Source organism: Pseudophryne corroboree, chromosome 5 (assembly GCF_028390025.1).
Source record: "Pseudophryne corroboree isolate aPseCor3 chromosome 5, aPseCor3.hap2, whole genome shotgun sequence".
Taxonomy (NCBI): domain Eukaryota; kingdom Metazoa; phylum Chordata; class Amphibia; order Anura; family Myobatrachidae; genus Pseudophryne; species Pseudophryne corroboree.
This window is the reverse complement of record NC_086448.1, coordinates 552118635-552142244: the sequence shown is the minus strand read 5'-3', so window position 1 is coordinate 552142244 and position 23610 is coordinate 552118635. Positions and strand designations below refer to the sequence as shown.

At 49.0% G+C, this 23610-nt stretch overlaps 1 protein-coding gene across 1 annotated transcript in view; it reads right to left on the bottom strand.

Moving 5' to 3' along the window:
• E2F3 (E2F transcription factor 3) overlaps nt 1–23610 on the bottom strand; it is a 100047-nt gene that overhangs the window by 52556 nt on the left and 23881 nt on the right. The window contains exon 2 of the mRNA XM_063923242.1: nt 5665–5776. Within this exon, the coding sequence (XP_063779312.1) occupies nt 5665–5776 (112 nt within the window). The remainder of the gene's footprint in view (nt 1–5664; nt 5777–23610) is intronic.

The following is a 23610-nucleotide window of genomic DNA, read 5'->3' as shown; positions in this document are numbered from 1 at the left end:
CATTCAATCTCCTGTAGAGGCTCGAACCAATCCGATTGGAGGAACTGTAATACCACATTAAGATCCCAGGGTGCCGTAGGTGGCACAAAGGGAAGATGGATGTGCAGAACCCCTTTCAAGAAAGTCTGAACCTCAGGGAGGGAAGCCAATTGTTTCTGGAAGATAATGGATAGGGCCGAAATATGGACCTTCACGGATCCCAACCTCAGGCCCATATCCACACCTGCCTGCAGGAAGAGGAGAAACAGTCCCAGTTGAATCTCCACTGTAGAAATCTTCTTGGATTCACACCAAGATACATACTTTTTCCAAATGCGATAGTAATGTTTAGACGTTATTCCTCTTCTAGCCTGGACCAGGGTAGGAATAACCTTGTTCGGAATGCCTTTTCAAGCCAATATCTGGCGTTCAACCTCCATGCCGTCAAACGTAGCCGCGGTAAGTCTTGATAAGCGAATGGCCCCTGTTGTAGTAGGTCCTCCTGAAGAGGAAGAGGCCTCCCGATCCTATATTAGTAATTCCAGAAGATCCATGTACCAAGCCTAAACTCTTGGTTCTTTTGATTAGTTTGAGAATCCTTGGGATGAGTGGAAGTGGAGAAAACACGTACACAGACTTGAACACCCATGGAGTTACCAGGGCGTCCACCGCCACTGCCTGTGGGTCCCTTGACCTGGAACAGTACCTCCAAAGCTTCTTGTTGAGACGGGAGGCCATCGTGTCTATTTGAGGTACACCCCAAAGATCGGTCAACTCCCTGAATACCGCCGGATGGAGGCCCAAATGTCCTGGATGGAGATAGTGTCTGCTGAGGAAGTACGCTTCCCAGTTGTCTACTCCCGGGAAGATTGCCGATAGCCCCAATGCGTGTTTTTCTGCTCAGAGGATGATTCTGGTTACCTCCTACATAGCAGCTCTGCTCTTCGTTCCGCCCTGTCGGTTTATGTATGCCACAGTCGTTACATTGTCCGACTGCACTTGAATGGCTCGATCTCGCAGAAGATGGGCTGCTTGGAGAAGACCGTTGTAGACCGCTCTTAGTTCCAGAATGTTTATTGGAAGACTGGATTCCAGGCTTGACAGCCTGCTTGGAAGGTCTCGCCCCGAGTGACTGCGCCCCACCCCCGGAGACTAACATCCGTGGTTAGGAGGATCCAGTCCTGAACACCGGAACTGGGGCCCTCCAGAAGACGAGGTATTTGTAGCCACCAGTGGAGTGAAATCCTGGCATTCGGCGACAGACGTATTCTCTGGTGCATGTGTAGATGAGACCCCGACCAATTTTCCAAGAGAACCAGTTGGAAGGACAGAGCATGACACCTTCCATACTGTAGAGCCTCGTAAGATGCAACCATCTTCCCCAGAAGGCGAATGCACTGATGAACAGATACCCGGGCTGGCTTCAGGACGTCCCGGACAATTTGAATCACCAGCGCTTTCTCCTCTGGCAGAAACACCCTCTGCACTTCGTGTCGAGGATCATTCCCAGAAAAGAATCTCCTCGTCGGCTCCAAATGTGATTTTGGAGGGTTCTGGATCCAACCGTGTTCTGAGCAGATGAGTCGTGAGAACAATGGACTGCAACAACGTCTCCCTGGACGAAGCCTTTATCAGCAGATCGTCCAGATATGGGATTATGTTCACTCCCTGTCTGCGGAGGAGAACCATCATCTCTGCCATCACCTTGGTGAACACCCTCTGTGCTGTGAAGAGGCCCGAATGGCAGCGCCTGAAATTGATAGTAACTGTCTAACAGTGCAAATCTGAGATAAGCCTGGTGCGGCAGCCAAATCGGAATGTGGAGGTACGCATCCTTGATATCCATGGATACCAGAAACTCTTCCTCCTCCAGACCTGGAGACTCCATTTTGAATATGAACACCTTCAGGTAAGGGTTCATCGATTTAAAGTTCAAAACTGGTATGACTGAACCATCTGGATTTAAAACCACGAAAAGGTTTGTATAATAACCCTTGTTTTGCATAGGAGGTGGAACCGGAATAATGACCTGTGACTTTTCCAATTTTAGGATGGTTTCCTGTAGGATAGCCCTGTGTCAGCAAAACTGGCAAGCCTGATTTTAAGAATCAGTGAGGCGGGAGTTCTTGAAACTCCAGTCTGTACCCCCTGGGACACATCCTGTGCCCAGGGATCCAGGCCGGACGACACCCAGACGTGGCTGAAACGTCTGAGTCTCGCACCCACCAACCCGTCCTCCAGGCTGTGCGGTCCACAGTCATGCTGAGGATTTTGAGGAACCAGAAGCAGGTTTCTGGTCCTGGGAGCCTGCGGAAGCAGACTTTTTGGATATTGCACGACCACCTCTAAAGAAGGTGGTAGGAGGCTTGGACTTTTCCCCTAGCAGTCCGAAAGGACTGCGATGCAGCTGAAGAAAATGGTTTCTGCGTAGGAGGCGTAGCAGAGGGAAGGAAAGGTGACTTACCCACGGTTGCCGTGGAAATCCACGCATCCAATGCTTCCCCCAAATAGAGCCTGACCTGTGTAGGGTAGGTTCTCCACACTTCTTCTAGATTCCGCGTCTACAGACCATTGGCGTAGCCAGAGTCCCCTGTGTGCTGATACAGACATGGAATATATCCACACAGTCAGCGTACCCAGGTCTTTCATGGATTCCACCATGAACCCCGCAGAATCCTGTATGTTACGTAGAAACAAATCAATGTCACTTCTATCCATTGTATCCAAATCCTCTAATAATGTGCCTGACCACTTTACTATGGCTTTAGAAATCCATGCACAGGCAATAGGGGGCCTTAACACCACTCCTGAAGCAGTGTATATGGATTTGAGCGTAGTGTCAATCTTACGATCAGCCGGTTCTTTTAACGCAGTAGATCCAGGGACAGTTAAAACCACCTTTTTACACAGTCTGGAAACAGATGCGTCAACTATGGGTGGGTTTTCCAATTTTTTCCTATCCTCAGGGATGGGAAAAGCAACCAGAATCCTTTTTGGGATCTGGAATTTTTTCTCCGGGTTTTCCCAGGATTTTTCAAATACAGGTTGAGTATCCCATATCCAAATATTCCGAAATACGGAATATTCCGAAATACTGACTTTTGAGTGAGAGTGAGATAGTGAAACCTTTGTTTTCTGATGGCTCAATGTACACAAACTTTGTTTAATGCACAAAGTTATTAAAAATATTGTATTAAATGACCTTCAGGCTGTGTGTATAAGGTGTATATGAAACAAATGAATTGTGTGAATGTAGACACACTTTGTTTAATGCACAAAGTTATAAAAAATATTGGCTAAAATGACCTTCAGGCTGTGTGTATAAGGTGTATATGTAACATAAATGCATTCTGTGCTTAGACTTGGGTCCCATCACCATGATCTCATTATGGTATGCAATTATTCCAAAATACGGAAAAATCCGATATCCAAAATACCTCTGGTCCCAAGCATTTTGGATAAGGGAGACTCAACCTGTATAGCGTTTCATTCTTTAGACGCAGGGAAGGTTAGCGAGGCTCTCTTATGGTCAGTGAAGTAAGCCTCCTCAACCTGCTCAGGTGGCGTGTCAGTAATGTTTAATACATCTCTAATGGCCTCAATCATGAGCTGCACCCCCTTTGCAAGGGATGCCGCCCCCCTCAGCACATCCCCATTACCGTCTGCAGCATCAGAGTCTGTATCCATGTCATCTTGCATAATTTGGGCAAATGCACGTTTCTGTGGGAACATGCTAGGGGATTTTGCAGGAATAGGAACAGAACCTGACCAAATTGCCATGGATTTCTTTAACACCTGAGTTTCAGTCTCCGTATTTGCTACTCTAGTAGAGATCATTCCCTTAATAGAGGTTAACCACTCAGGCTCAATAATAGGGATCTGAGACATGGCATTACATTCCTGTGTACATGGAGGAAACATCTTCTGCAGCATATGACAGAGTCCCTAGACATGCTATATGATATATTAAACACCCACACACAGGGAAATGTCAGACAGTTTACCCCCCCCAAGTATGCCACAGAAAGACAGATTGGAGCTAACCCACACACAGCGCTTTCTGAGGTAGAAATTATACCAGCGCTGTGTACCTTAATAGACTACACAGTATTTACAAAGCCCCTTCCCCCACCCCTCCCCTTTCTACAACCCATTGGTACCACACAGGATAGCCAGAGTTGATTGGAGGGTTAGCTCTCCCTATCCGTGTAGGAACTGCAGGCAGGAAAATGGCGTTGAACGCTGCTGGGTCCGCTCTGAGAAGCTCCGCCCCCTGAACATGGCGCTGCTTCCCGGTCTTCACATTCTTTATACTGGCCTGAGGATTATTGCTGGCAGCGTTACAGAGGTCCCTGACAGCCTTGTGACCAGTGTAGGGTATAGGTGCTGGCTCAGGGCACCACTCACAGCCCCACATTATGTACCGCTGAGCCTCCGGAGAGCAGATAGTATTGCGCTCCCATCCTGTTGGCACTATCTTTACACTGGCTCCCTGCTTGCCAGGGGGGGCGGTGACTCACTCGCCACTGAATCTTCTGGCTCTGCAAGGGGGTGGCGGCATGCTGTGGGAGTGAGCGGTCGCCTTGGGCAGCTAACGATCACCACCCTCAGGAGCTCAGTGTCCTGTCAGTGGAGATAGTGGCTCGAACCCTGCAGGGTGGACACTACTCCCAGCCCCCCCCCCCCTTATTCCCACCAAGCAGGGAGGCTGTTGCCAGCAGCCTCCCTGTGCCTAACTAACTTAGAAAAACCAATAAAACTAAAGAAGCTCTAGGAGCTCCACTAGCTGTGACCAGCTCCTCTGGGCACTTTTTCTAAACCGAGTCTGGTAGGAGGGACATAGAGGGAGAAGCCAGCCCACACTCTCTCACACTCTTAAAGTGCCAGTGGCTCCTAGTGCACCCGTCTATATCCCATGGTACTAATGTGGAACCCAGCATCCTCTAGGACGTAAGAGAAAATTGGAAAGAACAGGGCAAAGTAAAAACAAATGGGGCACAACAAACTGTTTTCATTACTTGTACGACAAAGCCAGTAGAAATCTGTTCTACAAGGGAGGGGGAAGGTGAAATTCCTGGGGTGTTTGACCCAGTCCATAATACCTAATTCACCACATTTCCAAGATACTGCATTAAATGATGAGATCTACAAGCTTACGCATTATGTGAAGAAAAAAAAAAACCCAGAACAATGGCATCAATAGAACAGAGTTCTGCAGTACGGCAAAGTGGGGCTTTGGCGCAGTTCGCTAGTGTCGGGCATTTAGGACAGGAGAGGCTTCTTAATGTGGCTAATCCCATGCATTCTACACAAGAATAGTGCTGGTTGAGCAAACAATTGAATAGCATTTATGCAGCTCAAGTGCCCCCTAACAATTAAACAAGAAATTAAATTATTAAAGCCCTTCTAAAATTACTTTTATGGATAAGTGAATTAAGAGCCATCAAAAAGCTCCTCTTTAAAAGGATATTAGAAAGCCCCTGTAGCTGTGCAGTGATCACAAGTCATTGAGAACACCTTTTACCTCACAAGGCTGCCAACACAACACCATCATCCATTTATAAGCAAAAAAAACAAACTTGTCAAGTTGTTTCACAGCAAATTTAGCGATGCCAACAAATAGGGGTTTGGGGAGACATCCATCAAGTAATAAAAGCTAGAAACAGGCTGTCCGCTAATACTCACTTTTTGGGCTGTCTGGACAGAGTGCAGCTGCTCTTCCTTTGCCTTTTGGTGTTTTTAATCCTTCGGAGAGATACTGTTGACTTCCATCTCCAAGTTCCAACCGTCTCTTGGCCTGGAAAACATGTATGATAGAGACACAGTTTAATAGAGATTCAAATTAAAAGTACCACATACATTACTTCTAAAGACATTTTTAAATGTTCAGCGGGGCTGTAACCAGGTATCTGTGCTAGGAAAAACTTTATTGGGACACATACATTTCCTCTATACAGTGCTCACTAATGGTTCATACTCCAGTATCTTTGTGCTGTGGATTTTGCATGTTATTTTTAGCCTACCAGGTGCGAACCTGCATTGCACATCTCTCGCTGACACCTACTGGATGCAACATACATTAATAAGGTCAATAGGATGCGAGTTCTGGCAAGGCTGGCTAGCAACAAATCATAGGACTGTGTCCAAGTCCTATGATCAATTTTCCTACACACTGTACCGACAAATAGAAATAACTCAAGCACAAGGTGAAATGCCCGGTTTTAGCTTGGCAAAATTTTACCCCTCGTCACCCCCATAGAGGTTAACAGCCTGTAGTATCCCTGCTTAGTGGGTGGCTGCACATAACCCAGTTTCCAGACCACCCAGCAGGTCACCCAACATAAGCACCGTAGGAGTTCACCAACTGCCACATTTTCTAAGAGCTGAGTTATGATACATTGTAATTGGCTGGCGAATATTTTGCCAAGTCCAAAACAAAGCAACCGATTACACCAATATAATTCTGCACAACTACAGACCAAGAAGTTTCATTTGTTATAAGATACCGTTCATGCAACAGTCACTCAGCCAACAGTGCAACATGTTTCAGCCATCCCTACCTTGAGGGTTGGAGATTTCCTTCATCACTCCCAAGGGAGAGATGGGGGCTGGGCTCAGATACCTCTTCCTTCCATTAGTCTTCTGCAGCTCTCTCAGGGGGTCATTTGCATAACGCGCCCAAAGTGATAGGGTTTGGTTGCGTAAAATGGGAGTTTGAACGCCCAAAACAGGCCATTTCAATGCCCAAAGTACCCCACTTAGCACACGTTTTGTCTTGCACCTCAGGAGGCTGCGAGAAGAAATGTCACCTCCACGCCAAATGGGCATCTAAATGGAGCAGCAATTGAACAGTTTTGTGCCACCTAGTGGTAGCTGCAGGGTAAAACAATTGAATCACCCTCTCAGTGTTAAGCTGGAACACACAGATTTCTGTCAAGTGGGAACAAAAAATCTGGTGATGTGGGACTTTGCACCATCAAGTCCCCTACTCCACGTACAGTGCTATAACAGCTGGTTTCTCTCTGCAGATCTGCATGGAGTTATCTTTTAGGAGGTTAAGGGGGGGTACTCATGGAGAGATCTATACTTAAAACCTAAGCAATCTGACTAGATTGCTTAGATTTTAAGAACAGATCACTCGTGTGTACCCCCACAGCGATAGCGATGCGCGGCCCCGCACATCGCTATCGCCGGTGCTAGATTGAGCCTGCATGCAGGCCAATCTAGCACGTCGCTCATTTCACCCGCTGGGTGAAATGAGCGGCTCCCGGTCCTCCCCCACATCGCACTATGCTGAGTGGCGGGAGAGGTGTGCCGAGCGGTTCGCTCAGCACACATCTCTCACGTGTATATGGCCCTTTGGTGGTATGTAGCAGCTGCTCACAAAGACAAATGGCACTGGCTGCTCTAATGTGCATGTGGAGAGCTGGACAAACTTGGAAGCAGAAAGATATAGGGAGGAGTCATAAGGTGCTAATCAAATAGTTTCTTTTCCTGAGATACTTGTGAAGCCAGAGGGGTGTATTCCACCAGCACGTTCTTTGAGGTAAGTACTGTCGATAGAACATACATACATACATATTGGATAAAAATTCTCCTTATAAAAGTTAAAGTAAATACCAATTAGTGTAGTAAGACCACTGGGTTAAACTTTATAATTATCCAAAAATAATAAAAAATAAGAATTTACTCACCGGTAATTCTATTTCTCGTAGTCCGTAGTGGATGCTGGGAACTCCGTAAGGACTATGGGGACAGCGGGCTCCGAAGGAGGCTGGGCACTCTAGAAAGATTTAGGACTACCTGGTGTGCACTGGCTCCTCCCACCACGACCCCCCTCCAAGCCTCAGTTAGGACACCGTGCCCGGACGAGCAGACCTAATAAGGAAGGATTTAGAATCCCGGGTAAGACTCTTACCAGCCACACCAATCACACCGTACAACTCGTGATACTATATCCAGTTTGACAGTATGAAAACAACTGAGCCTCTCAACAGATGGCTCAACAATAACCCTTTAGTTAACAATAACTATTTACAAGTATTGCAGACAATCCGCACTTGGGATGGGCGCCCAGCATCCACTACGGACTACGAGAAATAGAATTACCGGTGAGTAAATTCTTATTTTCTCTAACGTCCTAGTGGATGCTGGGAACTCCGTAAGGACCATGGGGATTATACCAAAGCTCCCAAACGGGCGGGAGAGTGCGGATGACTCTGTAGCACCGAATGAGAGAACTCCAGGTCCTCCTCAGCCAGGGTATCAAATTTGCAGAATTTTGCAAACGTGTTTGCCCCTGACCAAGTAGCTGCTCGGCAAAGTTGTAAAGCCGAGACCCCTCGGGCAGCCGCCCAAGATGAGCCCACCTTCCTTGTGGAATGGGCTTTTACAGATTTTGGCTGTGGCATGCCTGCCACAGAATGTGCAAGCTGTATTGTACTACAAATCCAGCGAGCAATAGACTGCTTAGAAGCAGGAGCACCCAGCTTGTTGGGTGCATACAGGATAAACAGCGAGTCAGATTTTCTGACTCCAGCCGTCCTGGAAACATATTTTCAGGGCCCTGACAACGTCTAGCAACTTGGAGTCCTCCAAGTCCTTAGTAGCCGCAGGCACCACAATAGGCTGGTTCAGGTGAAACGCTGACACCACCTTAGTGAGAAATTGGGGACGAGTCCTCAATTCTGCCCTATCCATATGGAAAATCAGATAAGGGCTTTTACATGATAAAGCCGCCAATTCTGACACTCGCCTGGCTGAAGCCAAGGCCAATAACATGACCACTTTCCACGTGAGATATTTCAGATCCACGGTTTTTAGTGGCTCAAACCAATGTGATTTTAAGAAACTCAACATCACGTTGAGATTCCAAGGTGCCACAGGAGGCACAAATGGGGGCTGAATATGCAGCACTCCTTTCACAAATGTCTGAACTTCAGGTACTGAAGCTAGTTCTTTTTGAAAGAAAATCGACAGAGCCGAGATCTGTACTTTAATGGAGCCTAGTTTTAGGCCCATATTCACTCCTGCTTGCAGGAAATGCAGAAATCGACCTAGTTGAAATTCCTCTGTTGGGGCCTTTTTGGCCTCGCACCATGCAACATATTTCCGCCATATGTGGTGATAATGCTTTGCCGTAACATCTTTCCTGGCCTTAATAAGCGTAGGAATGACTTCTTCCGGAATACCCTTTTCCTTTAGGATCCGGTGTTCAACCGCCATGCCGTCAAACGCAGCCGCGGTAAGTCTTGGAACAGACAGGGCCCCTGTTGTAGCAGGTCCTGTCTGAGCGGTAGAGGCCACGGGTCCTCTGAGAGCATCTCTTGAAGTTCCGGGTACCACGCTCGTCTTGGCCAATCCGGAACCACGAGAATGGTGTTTACTCCTCGCTTTCTTATAATTCTCAATACCTTTGGTATGAGAGGCAGAGGAGGGAACACATAAACCGACTGGTACACCCACGGTGTCACTAGAGCGTCCACAGCTATCGCCTGAGGGTGCCTTGACCTGGCGCAATATCTTTTTTACTTTTTGTTGAGGCGGGACGCCATCATGTCCACCTGTGGTTTTTCCCAACGGTTTACCAGCATCTGGAAGACTTCTGGATGAAGTCCCCACTCTCCCGGGTGTAGGTCGTGTCTGCTGAGGAAGTCTGCTTCCCAGTTGTCCACTCCCGGAATGAACACTGCTGACAGTGCTAGTACATGATTCTCCGCCCATCGGAGAATTCTTGTGGCTTCCGCCATCGCCATCCTGCTTCTTGTGCCGCCCTGTCGATTTACATGGGCGACTGCCGTGATGTTGTCTGACTGGATCAGCACCGGCTGGTGTAGGAGCAGGGATTTTGCTTGACTTAGGGCATTGTAGATGGCCCTTAATTCCAGAATATTTATGTGAAGGGAAGTCTCCTGACTCAACCATAGTCCTTGGAAGTTTCTTCCCTGTGTGACTGCCCCCCAGCCTCGAAGGCTGGCATCCGTGGTCACCAGGACCCAGTCCTGTATGCCGAACCTGCGGCCCTCTAGAAGATGGGCACTCTGCAGCCACCACAGTAGCGACACCCTGGTTCTTGGAAACAGGGTTATCAAGCGATGCATCTGAAGATGCGATCCGGACCACTGGTCCAACAGGTCCCACTGAAAGATTCTGGCATGGAACCTGCCGAAGGGAATTGCTTCGTAAGAAGCCACCATCTTTCCCAGGACCCGCGTGCAGTGATGCACTGATACCTGTTTTGGTTTCAGGAGGTCTCTGACTAGAGATGACAACTCCCTGGCTTTCTCCTCCGGGAGAAACACCTTTTTCTGGACTGTATCCAGAATCATACCCAGGAACAGTAACCGTGTCGTCAGAACCAGCTGTGACTTTGGGATATTCAGAATCCAGCCGTGCTGGTGCAGCACCTCCTGAGATAGTGCTACTCCCACCAACAACTGTTCCTTGGACCTCGCTTTTATTAGGAGATCGTCCAAGTACGGGATAATTAAAACTCCCTTTCTTCGAAGGAGTATCATCATTTCCGCCATAACCTTGGTAAATACCCTCGGTGCCGTGGACAGTCCAAACGGCAGCGTCTGGAATTGGTAATGGCAATCCTGTACCACAAATCTGAGGTACTCCTGGTGAGGATGGTAAATGGGGACATGCAAGTAAGCATCCTTGATGTCCAGGGATACCATGTAATCCCCCTCGTCCAGGCTTGCAATAACCGCCCTGAGCGATTCCATCTTGAACTTGAATTTCTTTATGTATGTGTTCAAGGATTTCAAATTTAGAATGGGTCTCACCGAACCGTCCGGTTTCGGTACTACAAATAGTGTGGAATATTAACCCCGGCCTTGTTGAAGTAGGGGTACCTTGATCATCACCTGCTGAGAATACAGCTTGTGAATTGCCGTTAGCACCACCTCCCTGTCTGAGGGAGCAATTGGCAAGGCAGATTTTAGGAACCGGTGGGGTGGGGACGCCTCGAATTCCAGCTTGTACCCCTGAGATACTATTTGCAGGATCCAGGGATCCACCTGTGAGCGAACCCACTGATCGCTGAAATTTTTGAGGCGACCCCCCACCGTACCTGGCTCCGCCTGTGGAGCCCCACCGTCATGCGGCGGACTTGGAAGAAGAAGCGGGGGAGGACTTTTGCTCCTGGGAACCTGCTGTTTGTTGCAGCCTTTCCCCTACCTCTGCCTCTAGACAGAAAAGACCCGCCTTTTCCACGCCTGTTTTTCTGGGTCCGAAAGGACTGAACCTGATAAAACGGCGCCTTCTTAGGCTGTAAGGGGACATGGGGTAAAAATGCTGACTTCCCAGACGTTGCTGTGGAAACTAGGTCCGAGAGACAAACCCCAAATAATTCCTCACCCTTATAAGGCAACACTTCCATGTGCTTTTTAGAATCTGCATCTCCTGTCCACTGGCGAGTCCATAAGCCTCTCCTAGCAGAAATGGACAATGCACTTACTTTAGATGCCAGTCGGCAGATTTCCCTCTGTGCATCTCTCATATATAAGACAATCTTTTATATGGTCTACACAGGATCGTGTCTGTCTAATGTTTCAATATTTTCTGACAGTTTATCTGACCAAGCAGCAGCAGCACTGCACATCCAAGCTGACGCAATAGCTGGCCTAAGTATAATGCCTGTGTGTGTATATACAGACTTCAGTATCGCCTCCTGCTTTCTATCAGCAGGTTCCTTGAGGGCGGCCGTATCCTGAGACGGTAGTGCCACTTTTTTAGACAAACGTGTGAGCGCTTTATCCACTCTAGGGGGTGTTTCCCAACGTGACCTATCCTCTGGCGGGAAAGGGAACGCCATTAGTACCTTCTTAGGAATTACCAATTTTTTATCAGGGAAAGCCCACGCTTCTTCACACACTTCATTTAATTCATCTGATGGGGGAAAAAATAAGATTTTACTTACCGATAAATCTATTTCTCGGAGTCCGTAGTGGATGCTGGGGTTCCTGAAAGGACCATGGGGAATAGCGGCTCCGCAGGAGACAGGGCACAAAAAGTAAAGCTTTTCCAGATCAGGTGGTGTGCACTGGCTCCTCCCCCTATGACCCTCCTCCAGACTCCAGTTAGGTACTGTGCCCGGACGAGCGTACACAATAAGGGAGGATTTTGAATCCCGGGTAAGACTCATACCAGCCACACCAATCACACCGTACAACTTGTGATCTAAACCCAGTTAACAGTATGATAACAGCGGAGCCTCTGAAAGATGGCTTCCTTCAACAATAACCCGAATTAGTTAACAATAACTATGTACAATTATTGCAGATAATCCGCACTTGGGATGGGCGCCCAGCATCCACTACGGACTCCGAGAAATAGATTTATCGGTAAGTAAAATCTTATTTTCTCTATCGTCCTAGTGGATGCTGGGGTTCCTGAAAGGACCATGGGGATTATACCAAAGCTCCCAAACGGGCGGGAGAGTGCGGATGACTCTGCAGCACCGAATGAGAGAACTCCAGGTCCTCCTTAGCCAGAGTATCAAATTTGTAAAATTTTACAAACGTGTTCTCCCCTGACCACGTAGCTGCTCGGCAAAGTTGTAATGCCGAGACCCCTCGGGCAGCCGCCCAAGATGAGCCCACCTTCCTTGTGGAGTGGGCCTTTACAGATTTAGGCTGTGGCAGGCCTGCCACAGAATGTGCAAGTTGGATTGTGCTACAGATCCAACGAGCAATCGTCTGCTTAGACGCAGGAGCACCCATCTTGTTGGGTGCATACAATATAAACAACGAGTCAGATTTTCTGACTCCAGCTGTCCTTGCAATATATATTTTTAATGCTCTGACAACGTCCAGTAACTTGGAGTCCTCCAAGTCACTTGTAGCCGCAGGCACTACAATAGGCTGGTTCAGATGAAATGCTGACACCACCTTAGGGAGAAAATGCGGACGAGTCCGCAGTTCTGCCCTGTCCGAATGGAAAATCAGATATGGGCTTTTGTAAGATAAAGCTGCCAGTTCTGACACTCTCCTGGCCGAAGCCAGGGCTAAAAGCATGGTCACTTTCCATGTGAGATATTTCAAATCCACCTTCTTTAGTGGTTCAAACCAATGAGATTTTAGAAAGTCCAAAACCACATTGAGATCCCACGGTGCCACTGGAGGCACCACAGGAGGCTGTATATGTAGCACTCCCTTAACAAAGGTCTGGACTTCAGGGACTGAAGCCAATTCTTTTTGAAAGAAAATCGACAGGGCCGAAATTTGAACCTTAATAGATCCCAATTTGAGACCCATAGACAATCCTGATTGCAGGAAATGTAGGAATCGACCCAGTTGAAATTCCTCCGTCGGAGCACTCCGATCTTCGCACCACGCAACATATTTTCGCCAAATTCGGTGATAATGTTGCACGGTTACTTCCTTCCTTGCTTTAATCAAAGTAGGAATGACTTCTCCCGGCATGCCTTTTTCCTTTAGGATCCGGCGTTCAACCGCCATGCCGTCAAACGCAGCCGCGGTAAGTCTTGAAACAGACAGGGACCCTGCTGAAGCAAGTCCCTCCTTAGAGGTAGAGGCCACGGATCTTCCGTGATCATCTCTTGAAGTTCCGGGTACCAAGTCCTTCTTGGCCAATCCGGAACCACTAGTATCGTCCTTACGCCTCTTTGCCGTATAATTCTCAATACTTTTGGTATGAGAGGCAGAGGAGGAAACACATACACCGACTGGTACACCCAAGGCATTACCAGCGCGTCCACAGCTATTGCCTGCGGATCTCTTGACCTGGCGCAATACCTGTCCAGTTTTTTGTTGAGGCGAGACGCCATCATGTCCACCATTGGTCTTTCCCAACGGGTTACCAGCAAGTGGAAGACTTCTGGATGAAGTCCCCACTCTCCCGGGTGAAGATCGTGTCTGCTGAGGAAGTCTGCTTCCCAGTTGTCCACTCCCGGGATGAACACTGCTGACAGTGCTATCACATGATTCTCTGCCCAGCGAAGAATCCTTGCAGCTTCTGCCATTGCACTCCTGCTTCTTGTGCCGCCCTGTCTGTTCACATGGGCGACTGCCGTGATGTTGTCCGACTGGATCAACACCGGTTTTCCCTGAAGCAGAGGTTCTGCCTGGCTTAGAGCATTGTATATTGCTCTTAGTTCCAGAATGTTTATGTGAAGAGACGTTTCCAGGCTCGTCCATACTCCCTGGAAGTTTCTTCCTTGTGTGACTGCTCCCCAGCCTCTCAGGCTGGCGTCCGTGGTCACCAGGATCCAATCCTGTATGCCGAATCTGCGGCCCTCCAATAGATGAGCACTCTGCAACCACCACAGAAGAGACACCCTTGTCCTTGGAGACAGGGTTATCCGCAGGTGCATCTGAAGATGCGACCCTGACCATTTGTCCAACAGATCCCTTTGGAAAATTCTTGCGTGGAATCTGCCGAATGGAATTGCTTCGTAAGAAGCCACCATTTTTCCCAGGACTCTTGTGCATTGATGTACAGACACCTTTCCTGGTTTTAGGAGGTTCCTGACAAGGTCGGATAACTCCTTGGCTTTTTCCTCCGGGAGAAAAACCTTTTTCTGAACCGTGTCCAGAATCATCCCTAGGAACAGCAGACGAGTTGTCGGCATTAACTGGGATTTTGGAATATTCAGAATCCACCCGTGCTGTTTTAGCACTTCTTGCGACAGTGCTAATCCCATCTCTAGCTGTTCTCTGGACCTTGCACATTATTAGGAGATCGTCCAAGTATGGGATAATTAATATGCCTTTTCTTCGAAGAAGAATCATCTCGGCCATTACCTTTGTAAAGACCCGAGGTGCCGTGGACAATCCGAACGGCAGCGTCTGAAACGGATAGTGACAGTTTTGTACAACGAACCTGAGGTACCCCTGGTGTGAGGGGTAAATTGGAACGTGGAGATACGCATCCTTGATGTCCAAGGATACCATAAAGTCCCCCTCTTCCAGGTTCGCTATCACTGCTCTGAGTGACTCCATCTTGAACTTGAACTTCTTTATGTACAGGTTCAAGGACTTCAGATTTAGAATAGGCCTTACCGAGCCATCCGGCTTCGGTACCACAAAAAGTGGAATAATACCCCTTCCCTTGTTGTAGAAGAGGTACCTTGACTATCACCTGCTGAGAGTACAGCTTGTGAATGGCTTCCAAAACCGTCTCCCTTTCGGAGGGGGACGTTGGTAAAGCAGACTTCAGGAAACGGCGAGGTGGATCTGTCTCTAATTCCAACCTGTACCCTTGAGATATTATCTGCAGGATCCAGGGATCTACCTGCGAGTGAGCCCACTGCGCGCTGTAATTTTTGAGACGACCGCCCACCGTCCCCGAGTCCGCTTGAGAAGCCCCAGCGTCATGCTGAGGCTTTTGTAGAAGCCGGGGAGGGCTTCTGTTCCTGGGAAGGAGCTGCGTGTTGCTGTCTCTTCCCTCGACCTCTGCCTCGTGGCAGATATGAATAGCCCTTTGCTCTCTTATTTTTAAAGGAACGAAAGGGCTGCGGTTGAAAAGTCGGTGCCTTTTTCTGTTGGGGAGTGACTTGAGGTAGAAAGGTGGATTTCCCGGCTGTAGCCGTGGCCACCAAATCTGATAGACCGACTCCAAATAACTCCTCCCCTTTATACGGCAAAACTTCCATATGCCGTTTTGAATCCGCATCGCCTGTCCACTGTCGCGTCCATAAAGCTCTTCTGGCCGAAATGGACATAGCACTTACCCGTGATGCCAGTGTGCAGATATCCCTCTGTGCATCACGCATATAAAGAAATGCATCCTTTATTTGTTCTAACGACAGTAAAATATTGTCCCTGTCCAGGGTATCAATATTTTCAATCAGGAACTCTGACCAAACTACCCCAGCACTGCCCATCCAGGCAGTCGCTACAGCTGGTCGTAGTATAACACCTGCATGTGTGTATATACTTTTTTGGATATTTTCCATCCTCCTATCTGATGGATCTTTAAGTGCGGCCGTCTCAGGAGAGGGTAACGCCACTTGTTTAGATAAGCGTGTTAGCGCCTTGTCCACCCTAGGAGGTGTTTCCCAGCGCTCCCTAACCTCTGGCGGGAAAGGGTATAATGCCAATAATTTCTTTGAAATTATCAGCTTTTTATCAGGGGCAACCCACGCTTCATTACACACGTCATTTAATTCTTCTGATTCAGGAAAAACTATAGGTAGTTTTTTCACACCCCACATAATACCCTGTTTAGTGGTACCTGTAGTATCAGCTAAATGTAACGCCTCCTTCATTGCCAAAATCATATAACGTGTGGCCCTACTGGAAAATACGGTTGAATCGTCACCGTCACCACTGGAGTCAGTGCCTGCGTCTGGGTCTGTGTCGACCGACTGAGGCAAAGGGCGTTTCACAGCCCCTGACGGTGTTTGAGTCGCCTGGACAGGCACTAATTGATTGTCCGGCCGCCTCATGTCGTCAAACGACTGCTTTAGCGTGTTGACACTATCCCGTAGTTCCATAAATAAAGGCATCCATTCTGGTGTCGACTCCCTAGGGGGTGACATCCTCATATTTGGCAATTGCTCCGCCTCCACACCAATATCGTCCTCATACATGTCGACACACACGTACCGACACACAGCAGACACACAGGGAATGCTCCTAACGAAGACAGGACCCACTAGCCCTTTGGGGAGACAGAGGGAGAGAGTTTGCCAGCACACACCAAAAGCGCTATATATATATATCAGGGATAGCCTTATAATAAGTGCTCCCTTATAGCTGCTTTGTTATATCAAAATATCGCCATAAATTTGCCCCCCCCCCTCTGTTTTACCCTGTTTCTGTAGTGCAGTGCAAGGGAGAGACTTGGGAGCCGTCCTGACCAGCGGAGCTGTGAGAGGAAATGGCGCCGTGTGCTGAGGAGATAGGCCCCGCCCCTTTTCTGGCGGGCTCGTCTCCCGCTATTTAGAAAAATCAGGCAGGGGTTAAATATCTCCATATAGCCTCTAGGGGCTATATGTGAGGTATTTTTAGCCTTTATAGGTATTCATTTGCCTCCCAGGGCGCCCCCCTCCCAGCGCCCTGCACCCTCAGTGACTGCCGTGTGAAGTGTGCTGAGAGGAAAATGGCGCACAGCTGCAGTGCTGTGCGCTACCTTTAGAAGACTTCTTCAGCCGCCGATTCTGGACCTCTTCTGACTTCAGCATCTGCAAGGGGGCCGGCGGCGCGGCTCCGGTGACCATCCAGGCTGTACCTGTGATCGTCCCTCTGGAGCTTGATGTCCAGTAGCCAAGAAGCCAATCCATCCTGCACGCAGGTGAGTTGACTCCTTCTCCCCTCAGTCCCTCGCTGCAGTGATCCTGTTGCCAGCAGGAATCACTGTAAAATAAAAAACCTAGCTAAACTTTTTCTAAGCAGCTCTTTAGGAGAGCCACCTAGATTGCACCCTTCTCGGCCGGGCACAAAAATCTAACTGGAGTCTGGAGGAGGGTCATAGGGGGAGGAGCCAGTGCACACCACCTGATCTGAAAAAGCTTTACTTTTTGTGCCCTGTCTCCTGCGGAGCCGCTATTCCCCATGGTCCTTTCAGGAACCCCAGCATCCACTAGGACGATAGAGAAAGAGTGGAATAATACCCCTTCCCTTGTTGTAGAAGAGGTACCTTGACTATCACCTGCTGAGAGTACAGCTTGTGAATGGCTTCCAAAACCGTCTCCCTTTCGGAGGGGGACGTTGGTAAAGCAGACTTCAGGAAACGGCGAGGTGGATCTGTCTCTAATTCCAACCTGTACCCCTGAGATATTATCTGCAGGATCCAGGGATCTACCTGCGAGTGAGCCCACTGCGCGCTGTAATTTTTGAGACGACCACCCACCGTCCCCGAGTCCGCTTGAGAAGCCCCAGCGTCATGCTGAGGCTTTTGTAGAAGCCGGGGAAGGCTTCTGTTCCTGGGAAGGAGCTGCCTGTTGCTGTCTCTTCCCTCGACCTCTGCCTCGTGGCAGATATGAATAGCCCTTTGCTCTCTTATTTTTAAAGGAACGAAAGGGCTGCGGTTGAAAAGTCGGTGCCTTTTTCTGTTGGGGAGTGACTTGAGGTAGAAAGGTGGATTTCCCGGCTGTAGCCGTGGCCACCAAATCTGATAGACCGACTCCAAATAACTCCTCCCCTTTATACGGCAAAACTTCCATATGTCGTTTTGAATCCGCATCGCCTGTCCACTGTCGCGTCCATAAAGCTCTTCTGGCCGAAATGGACATAGCACTTACCCGTGATGCCAGTGTGCAGATATCCCTCTGTGCATCACGCATATAAAGAAATGCATCCTTTATTTGTTCTAACGACAGTAAAATATTGTCCCTGTCCAGGGTATCAATATTTTCAATCAGGGACTCTGACCAAACTACCCCAGCACTGCACATCCAGGCAGTCGCTATAGCTGGTCGTAGTATAACACCTGCATGTGTGTATATACTTTTTTGGATATTTTCCATCCTCCTATCTGATGGATCTTTAAGTGCGGCCGTCTCAGGAGAGGGTAACGCCACTTGTTTAGATAAGCGTGTTAGCGCCTTGTCCACCCTAGGAGGTGTTTCCCAGCGCTCCCTAACCTCTGGCGGGAAAGGGTATAATGCCAATAATTTCTTTGAAATTATCAGCTTTTTATCAGGGGCAACCCACGCTTCATTACACACGTCATTTAATTCTTCTGATTCAGGAAAAACTATAGGTAGTTTTTTCACACCCCACATAATACCCTGTTTAGTGGTACCTGTAGTATCAGCTAAATGTAACGCCTCCTTCATTGCCAAAATCATATAACGTGTGGCCCTACTGGAAAATACGGTTGATTCGTCACCGTCACCACTGGAGTCAGTGCCTGCGTCTGGGTCTGTGTCGACCGACTGAGGCAAAGGGCGTTTCACAGCCCCTGACGGTGTTTGAGTCGCCTGGACAGGCACTAATTGATTGTCCGGCCGTCTCATGTCGTCAAACGACTGCTTTAGCGTGTTGACACTATCCCGTAGTTCCATAAATAAAGGCATCCATTCTGGTGTCGACTCCCTAGGGGGTGACATCCTCATATTTGGCAATTGCTCCGCCTCCACACCAATATCGTCCTCATACATGTCGACACACACGTACCGACACACAGCAGACACACAGGGAATGCTCCTAACGAAGACAGGACCCACTAGCCCTTTGGGGAGACAGAGGGAGAGTTTGCCAGCACACACCAAAAGCGCTATATATAACAGGGATAGCCTTATAATAAGTGCTCCCTTATAGCTGCTTTATATATATCAAAATATCGCCATAAATTTGCCCCCCCTCTCTGTTTTACCCTGTTTCTGTAGTGCAGTGCAGTGCAGGGGAGAGACCTGGGAGCCGTCCTGACCAGCGGAGCTGTGAGAGGAAATGGCGCCGTGTGCTGAGGAGATAGGCCCCGCCCCTTTTCCGGCGGGCTCGTCTCCCGCTATTTAGTGAATCCAGGCAGGGGTTAAATATCTCCATATAGCCTCTGGGGGCTATATGCGAGGTATTTTTAGCCTTTATATAGGTTACATTTGCCTCCCAGGGCGCCCCCCCCCCAGCGCCCTGCACCCTCAGTGACTGCGTGTGAAGTGTGCTGAGAGGAAAATGGCGCACAGCTGCAGTGCTGTGCGCTACCTTTAGAAGACTGCAGGAGTCTTCAGCCGCCGATTCTGGACCTCTTCTGACTTCAGCATCTGCAAGGGGGCCGGCGGCGCGGCTCCGGTGACCATCCAGGCTGTACCTGTGATCGTCCCTCTGGAGCTGATGTCCAGTAGCCAAGAAGCCAATCCATCCTGCACGCAGGTGAGTTCACTTCTTCTCCCCTCAGTCCCTCGTTGCAGTGATCCTGTTGCCAGCAGGACTCACTGTAAAATAAAAAACCTAAGCTAAACTTTTTCTAAGCAGCTCTTTAGGAGAGCCACCTAGAATTGCACCCTTCTCGGCCGGGCACAAAAATCTAACTGGAGTCTGGAGGAGGGTCATAGGGGGAGGAGCCAGTGCACACCACCTGATCTGGAAAAGCTTTACTTTTTGTGCCCTGTCTCCTGCGGAGCCGCTATTCCCCATGGTCCTTTCAGGAACCCCAGCATCCACTAGGACGATAGAGAAACTACGGGTAGTTTTTTCTCTCCAAACATAATACCCTTTTTAGTGGTACCAGTAGTTATATCAGAAATGTTTAACACCTCTTTCATTGCCTCAATCATACAGTGAATGGCCTTAGTGGGCATCAGGTTAGACTCATCGTCGTCGACACTGGCGTCAGTATCAGTGTCGACATCTGGGTCTGCTTGTGGTAGCGGGCGTTTTAAAGCCCCTGACGACCCATGCGACGCCTGGGCAGGCACGAGCTGAGAAGACGGCTGTCCCACATTTGGCATGTCGTCGATTTTCTTATATAGGGAGTCTATACGTGCACTCATTACTTTCCATAAGCTCATCCACTCAGGTGTCTGCCCCGCAGGGGGTGACATCCCTTCTAAAGGCATCTGCTCCGCCTCCACATCATTATCCTCATCAAACATGTCGACACAGCCGTACCGACACACCGCACACACACAAGGAATGCTCCGAATGAGGACAGGACCCACAAAAGCCCTTTGGGGGGACAGAGTGAGAGTATGCCAGCACACACCAGAGCGCTATATAATGCAGGGACTAACTGAGTTATGTCCCCTATAGCTGCTTTTTATATTATATATATGTAATGCGCCCAAATTTAGTGCCCCCCCTCTCTGTTTTTACCCTGTTCTGAAGTGTAGACTGCAGGGGAGAGCCAGGGAGCTTCCTTCCAGCGGATCTGTGAAGGAGAAATGGCACCAGTATGTCTGAGGGAGATAGCTCCGCCCCTTTTCCGCGGCCTATTCTCCCGCTTTTTTCTGGATTCTGGCAGGGGAATTTACCACATATATAGCCTCTAGGGCTATATATTGTGGTATTTTTGCCAGCCAAGGTGTTTTTATTGCAGCTCAGGGCGCCCCCCCCCAAGCGCCCTGCACCCTCAGTGACCGGAGTGTGAAGTGTGCATGAGGAGCAATGGCGCACAGCTGCAGTGCTGTGCGCTACCTTGGTGAAGACTGATGTCTTCTGCCGCCGTTTTTCCGGACCTCTTCTTGCTTCTAGCTCTGTAAGGGGGACGGCGGCGCGGCTCCGGGACCGAACACCAAGGACTGGGCCTGCGGTCGATCCCTCTGGAGCTAATGGTGTCCAGTAGCCTAAGAAGCCCAATCCGGCTGCAAGCAGGCGAGTTCGCTTCTTCTCCCCTTAGTCCCTCGCTGTAGTGAGCCTGTTGCCAGCAGGTCTCACTGAAAATAAAAAACCTAAAACTATACTTTCTTTCTAAGGGCTCAGGAGAGCCCCTAGTGTGCATCCAACCTCGGCCGGGCACGAAATCTAACTGAGGCTTGGAGGGGGGTCGTGGTGGGAGGAGCCAGTGCACACCAGGTAGTCCTAAATCTTTCTAGAGTGCCCAGCCTCCTTCGGAGCCCGCTGTCCCCATGGTCCTTACGGAGTTCCCAGCATCCACTAGGACGTTAGAGAAATGAGATTTAAAACCTACCGGTAAGTCTTTTTCTCCTAGTCCGTAGAGGATGCTGGGGACTCCGTAAGTACCATGGGGTATAGACGGGCTCCGCAGGAGACATGGGCACTCTAAAGTCTTTAGAATGGGTGTGCACTGGCTCCTCCCTCTATGCCCCTCCTCCAGACCTCAGTTAGAGAAACTGGGCCCAGAGGAGACAGTACGAGGAAAGGATTTTTGTTAATCTAAGGGCAAGATTCATACCAGCCCACACCATCCACACCGTATAACATGGAATATACGAACCAGTTATCAGTATGAAACAAAACAGCATCAGCCCGAGACTGATCAAAACTGTAACATAACCCTTATGTAAGAAAAAACTATATACAAGTCTTGCAGAATTTAGTCCACACTGGGACAGGAGCCCAGCATCCTCTACGGACTAGGAGAAAAAGATTTACCGGTAGGTTTAAAATCTTATTCTCTCTTATGTCCTAGAGGATGCTGGGGACTCCTTAAGGACCATGGGGATTATACCAAAGCTCCAGACCGGGCGGGAGAGTGCGGAGACTCTGCAGCACTGATTGAGCAAACATGAGGTCCTCATCAGCCAGGGTATCAAACTTGTAGAATTTTGCAAAAAAGTGTTTGAACCCGACCAAGTAGCTGCTCGGCACAGCTGTAATGCCGAGACGCCTCAGGCAGCCGCCCAAGAAGAGCCCACCTTCCTAGTGGAATGGGCCTTTACCGAATCTGGTACCGGCAATCCAGCCGTAGAATGAGCCTGCTGAATCGTGTTACAGATCCAGCGGGCAATAGTCTGCTTAGTAGCAGGGGCGCCAACCTTGTTGGCTGCATACAGGACAAACAGTGCCTCTGTTTTCCTAACCCGAGCCGTCCTGGCTACATAAACTTTTAAGGCCCTGACTACATCAAGAGACTTGGAATCCTCCAAGTCCCCCGTAGCCACAGGCACCACAATAGGTTGGTTCATATGAAACGATGAAACCACCTTAGGCAAAAATGGAGTCCTTAATTCTGCTCTATCCACATGGAAAATCAGATAGGAGCCCTTGTGAGACAAAGCCGCCAATTCGGACACCCGCCGTGCAGATGCCAAGGCCAACTACATGACCACCTTCCAAGTGAGAAATTTTAATTCAACCGTTTGAAGAGGCTCAAACCAGTGAGATTTTAGGAACTAACACCACGTTAAGGTCCCATGGTGCCAATGGGGGCACAAAAGGAGGCTGGATGTGCAGCACTCCCTTTACAAAAGTCTGGACTTCTGGGAGAGAAGCCAATTCCTTCTGAAAGAAAATTGATAGAGCCGAAATCTGTACCTTAATGAAGCCTAACTTTAGGCCCATATCCACTCCTGTCTGTAGAACGTGGAGAAAACGGCCCAGATGGAAATCTTCAGTAGGAGCATTCTTGGCTTCACACCAAGATACATACTTCCTCCAGATGCGGTGATAACGCTCGCCGTCACCTCCTTCCTAGCCTTAATCAGTAGGGATGACTTCCTCCGGAACACCTTTCCCCGCTAGGATTTTGTGTTCAACCGCCATGCCGTCAAACGTAACCACGGTAAGTCTTGGAACACAAAGGGCCCCTGCTGCAATAGGTCTTCCCTGAGAGGAAGAGGCCACGGATCTTCAGTGAGCATTTCCTGAAGATCTGAATACCAGGCCCTTTGAGGCCAATCCGGAACAATGAGTATTGTCTGCACTCTTTTTCGTCTTATGATTCTCAGTATTTTAGAGATGAACGGAAGAGGAGGGAACACAGACCGACTGAAACACCCATGGTGTCACCAGGGCGTCCACCGCTACTGCCTGAGGGTCCCTTGACCTGGCACAATACCTCCGAAGCTTCTTGTTGAGGCGTGATGCCATCATGTCTATTTGTGGAAGTCCCCACTGACTTGCTATCTCTGCAAAAAAATAAGATTTTACTCACCGGTAAATCTATTTCTCGTAGTCCGTAGTGGATGCTGGGGACTCCGTAAGGACCATGGGGAATAGCGGCTCCGCAGGAGACTGGGCACAGCTAAGAAAGATTTAGGACTACCTGGTGTGCACTGGCTCCTCCCACTATGACCCTCCTCCAGACTTCAGTAAGGAT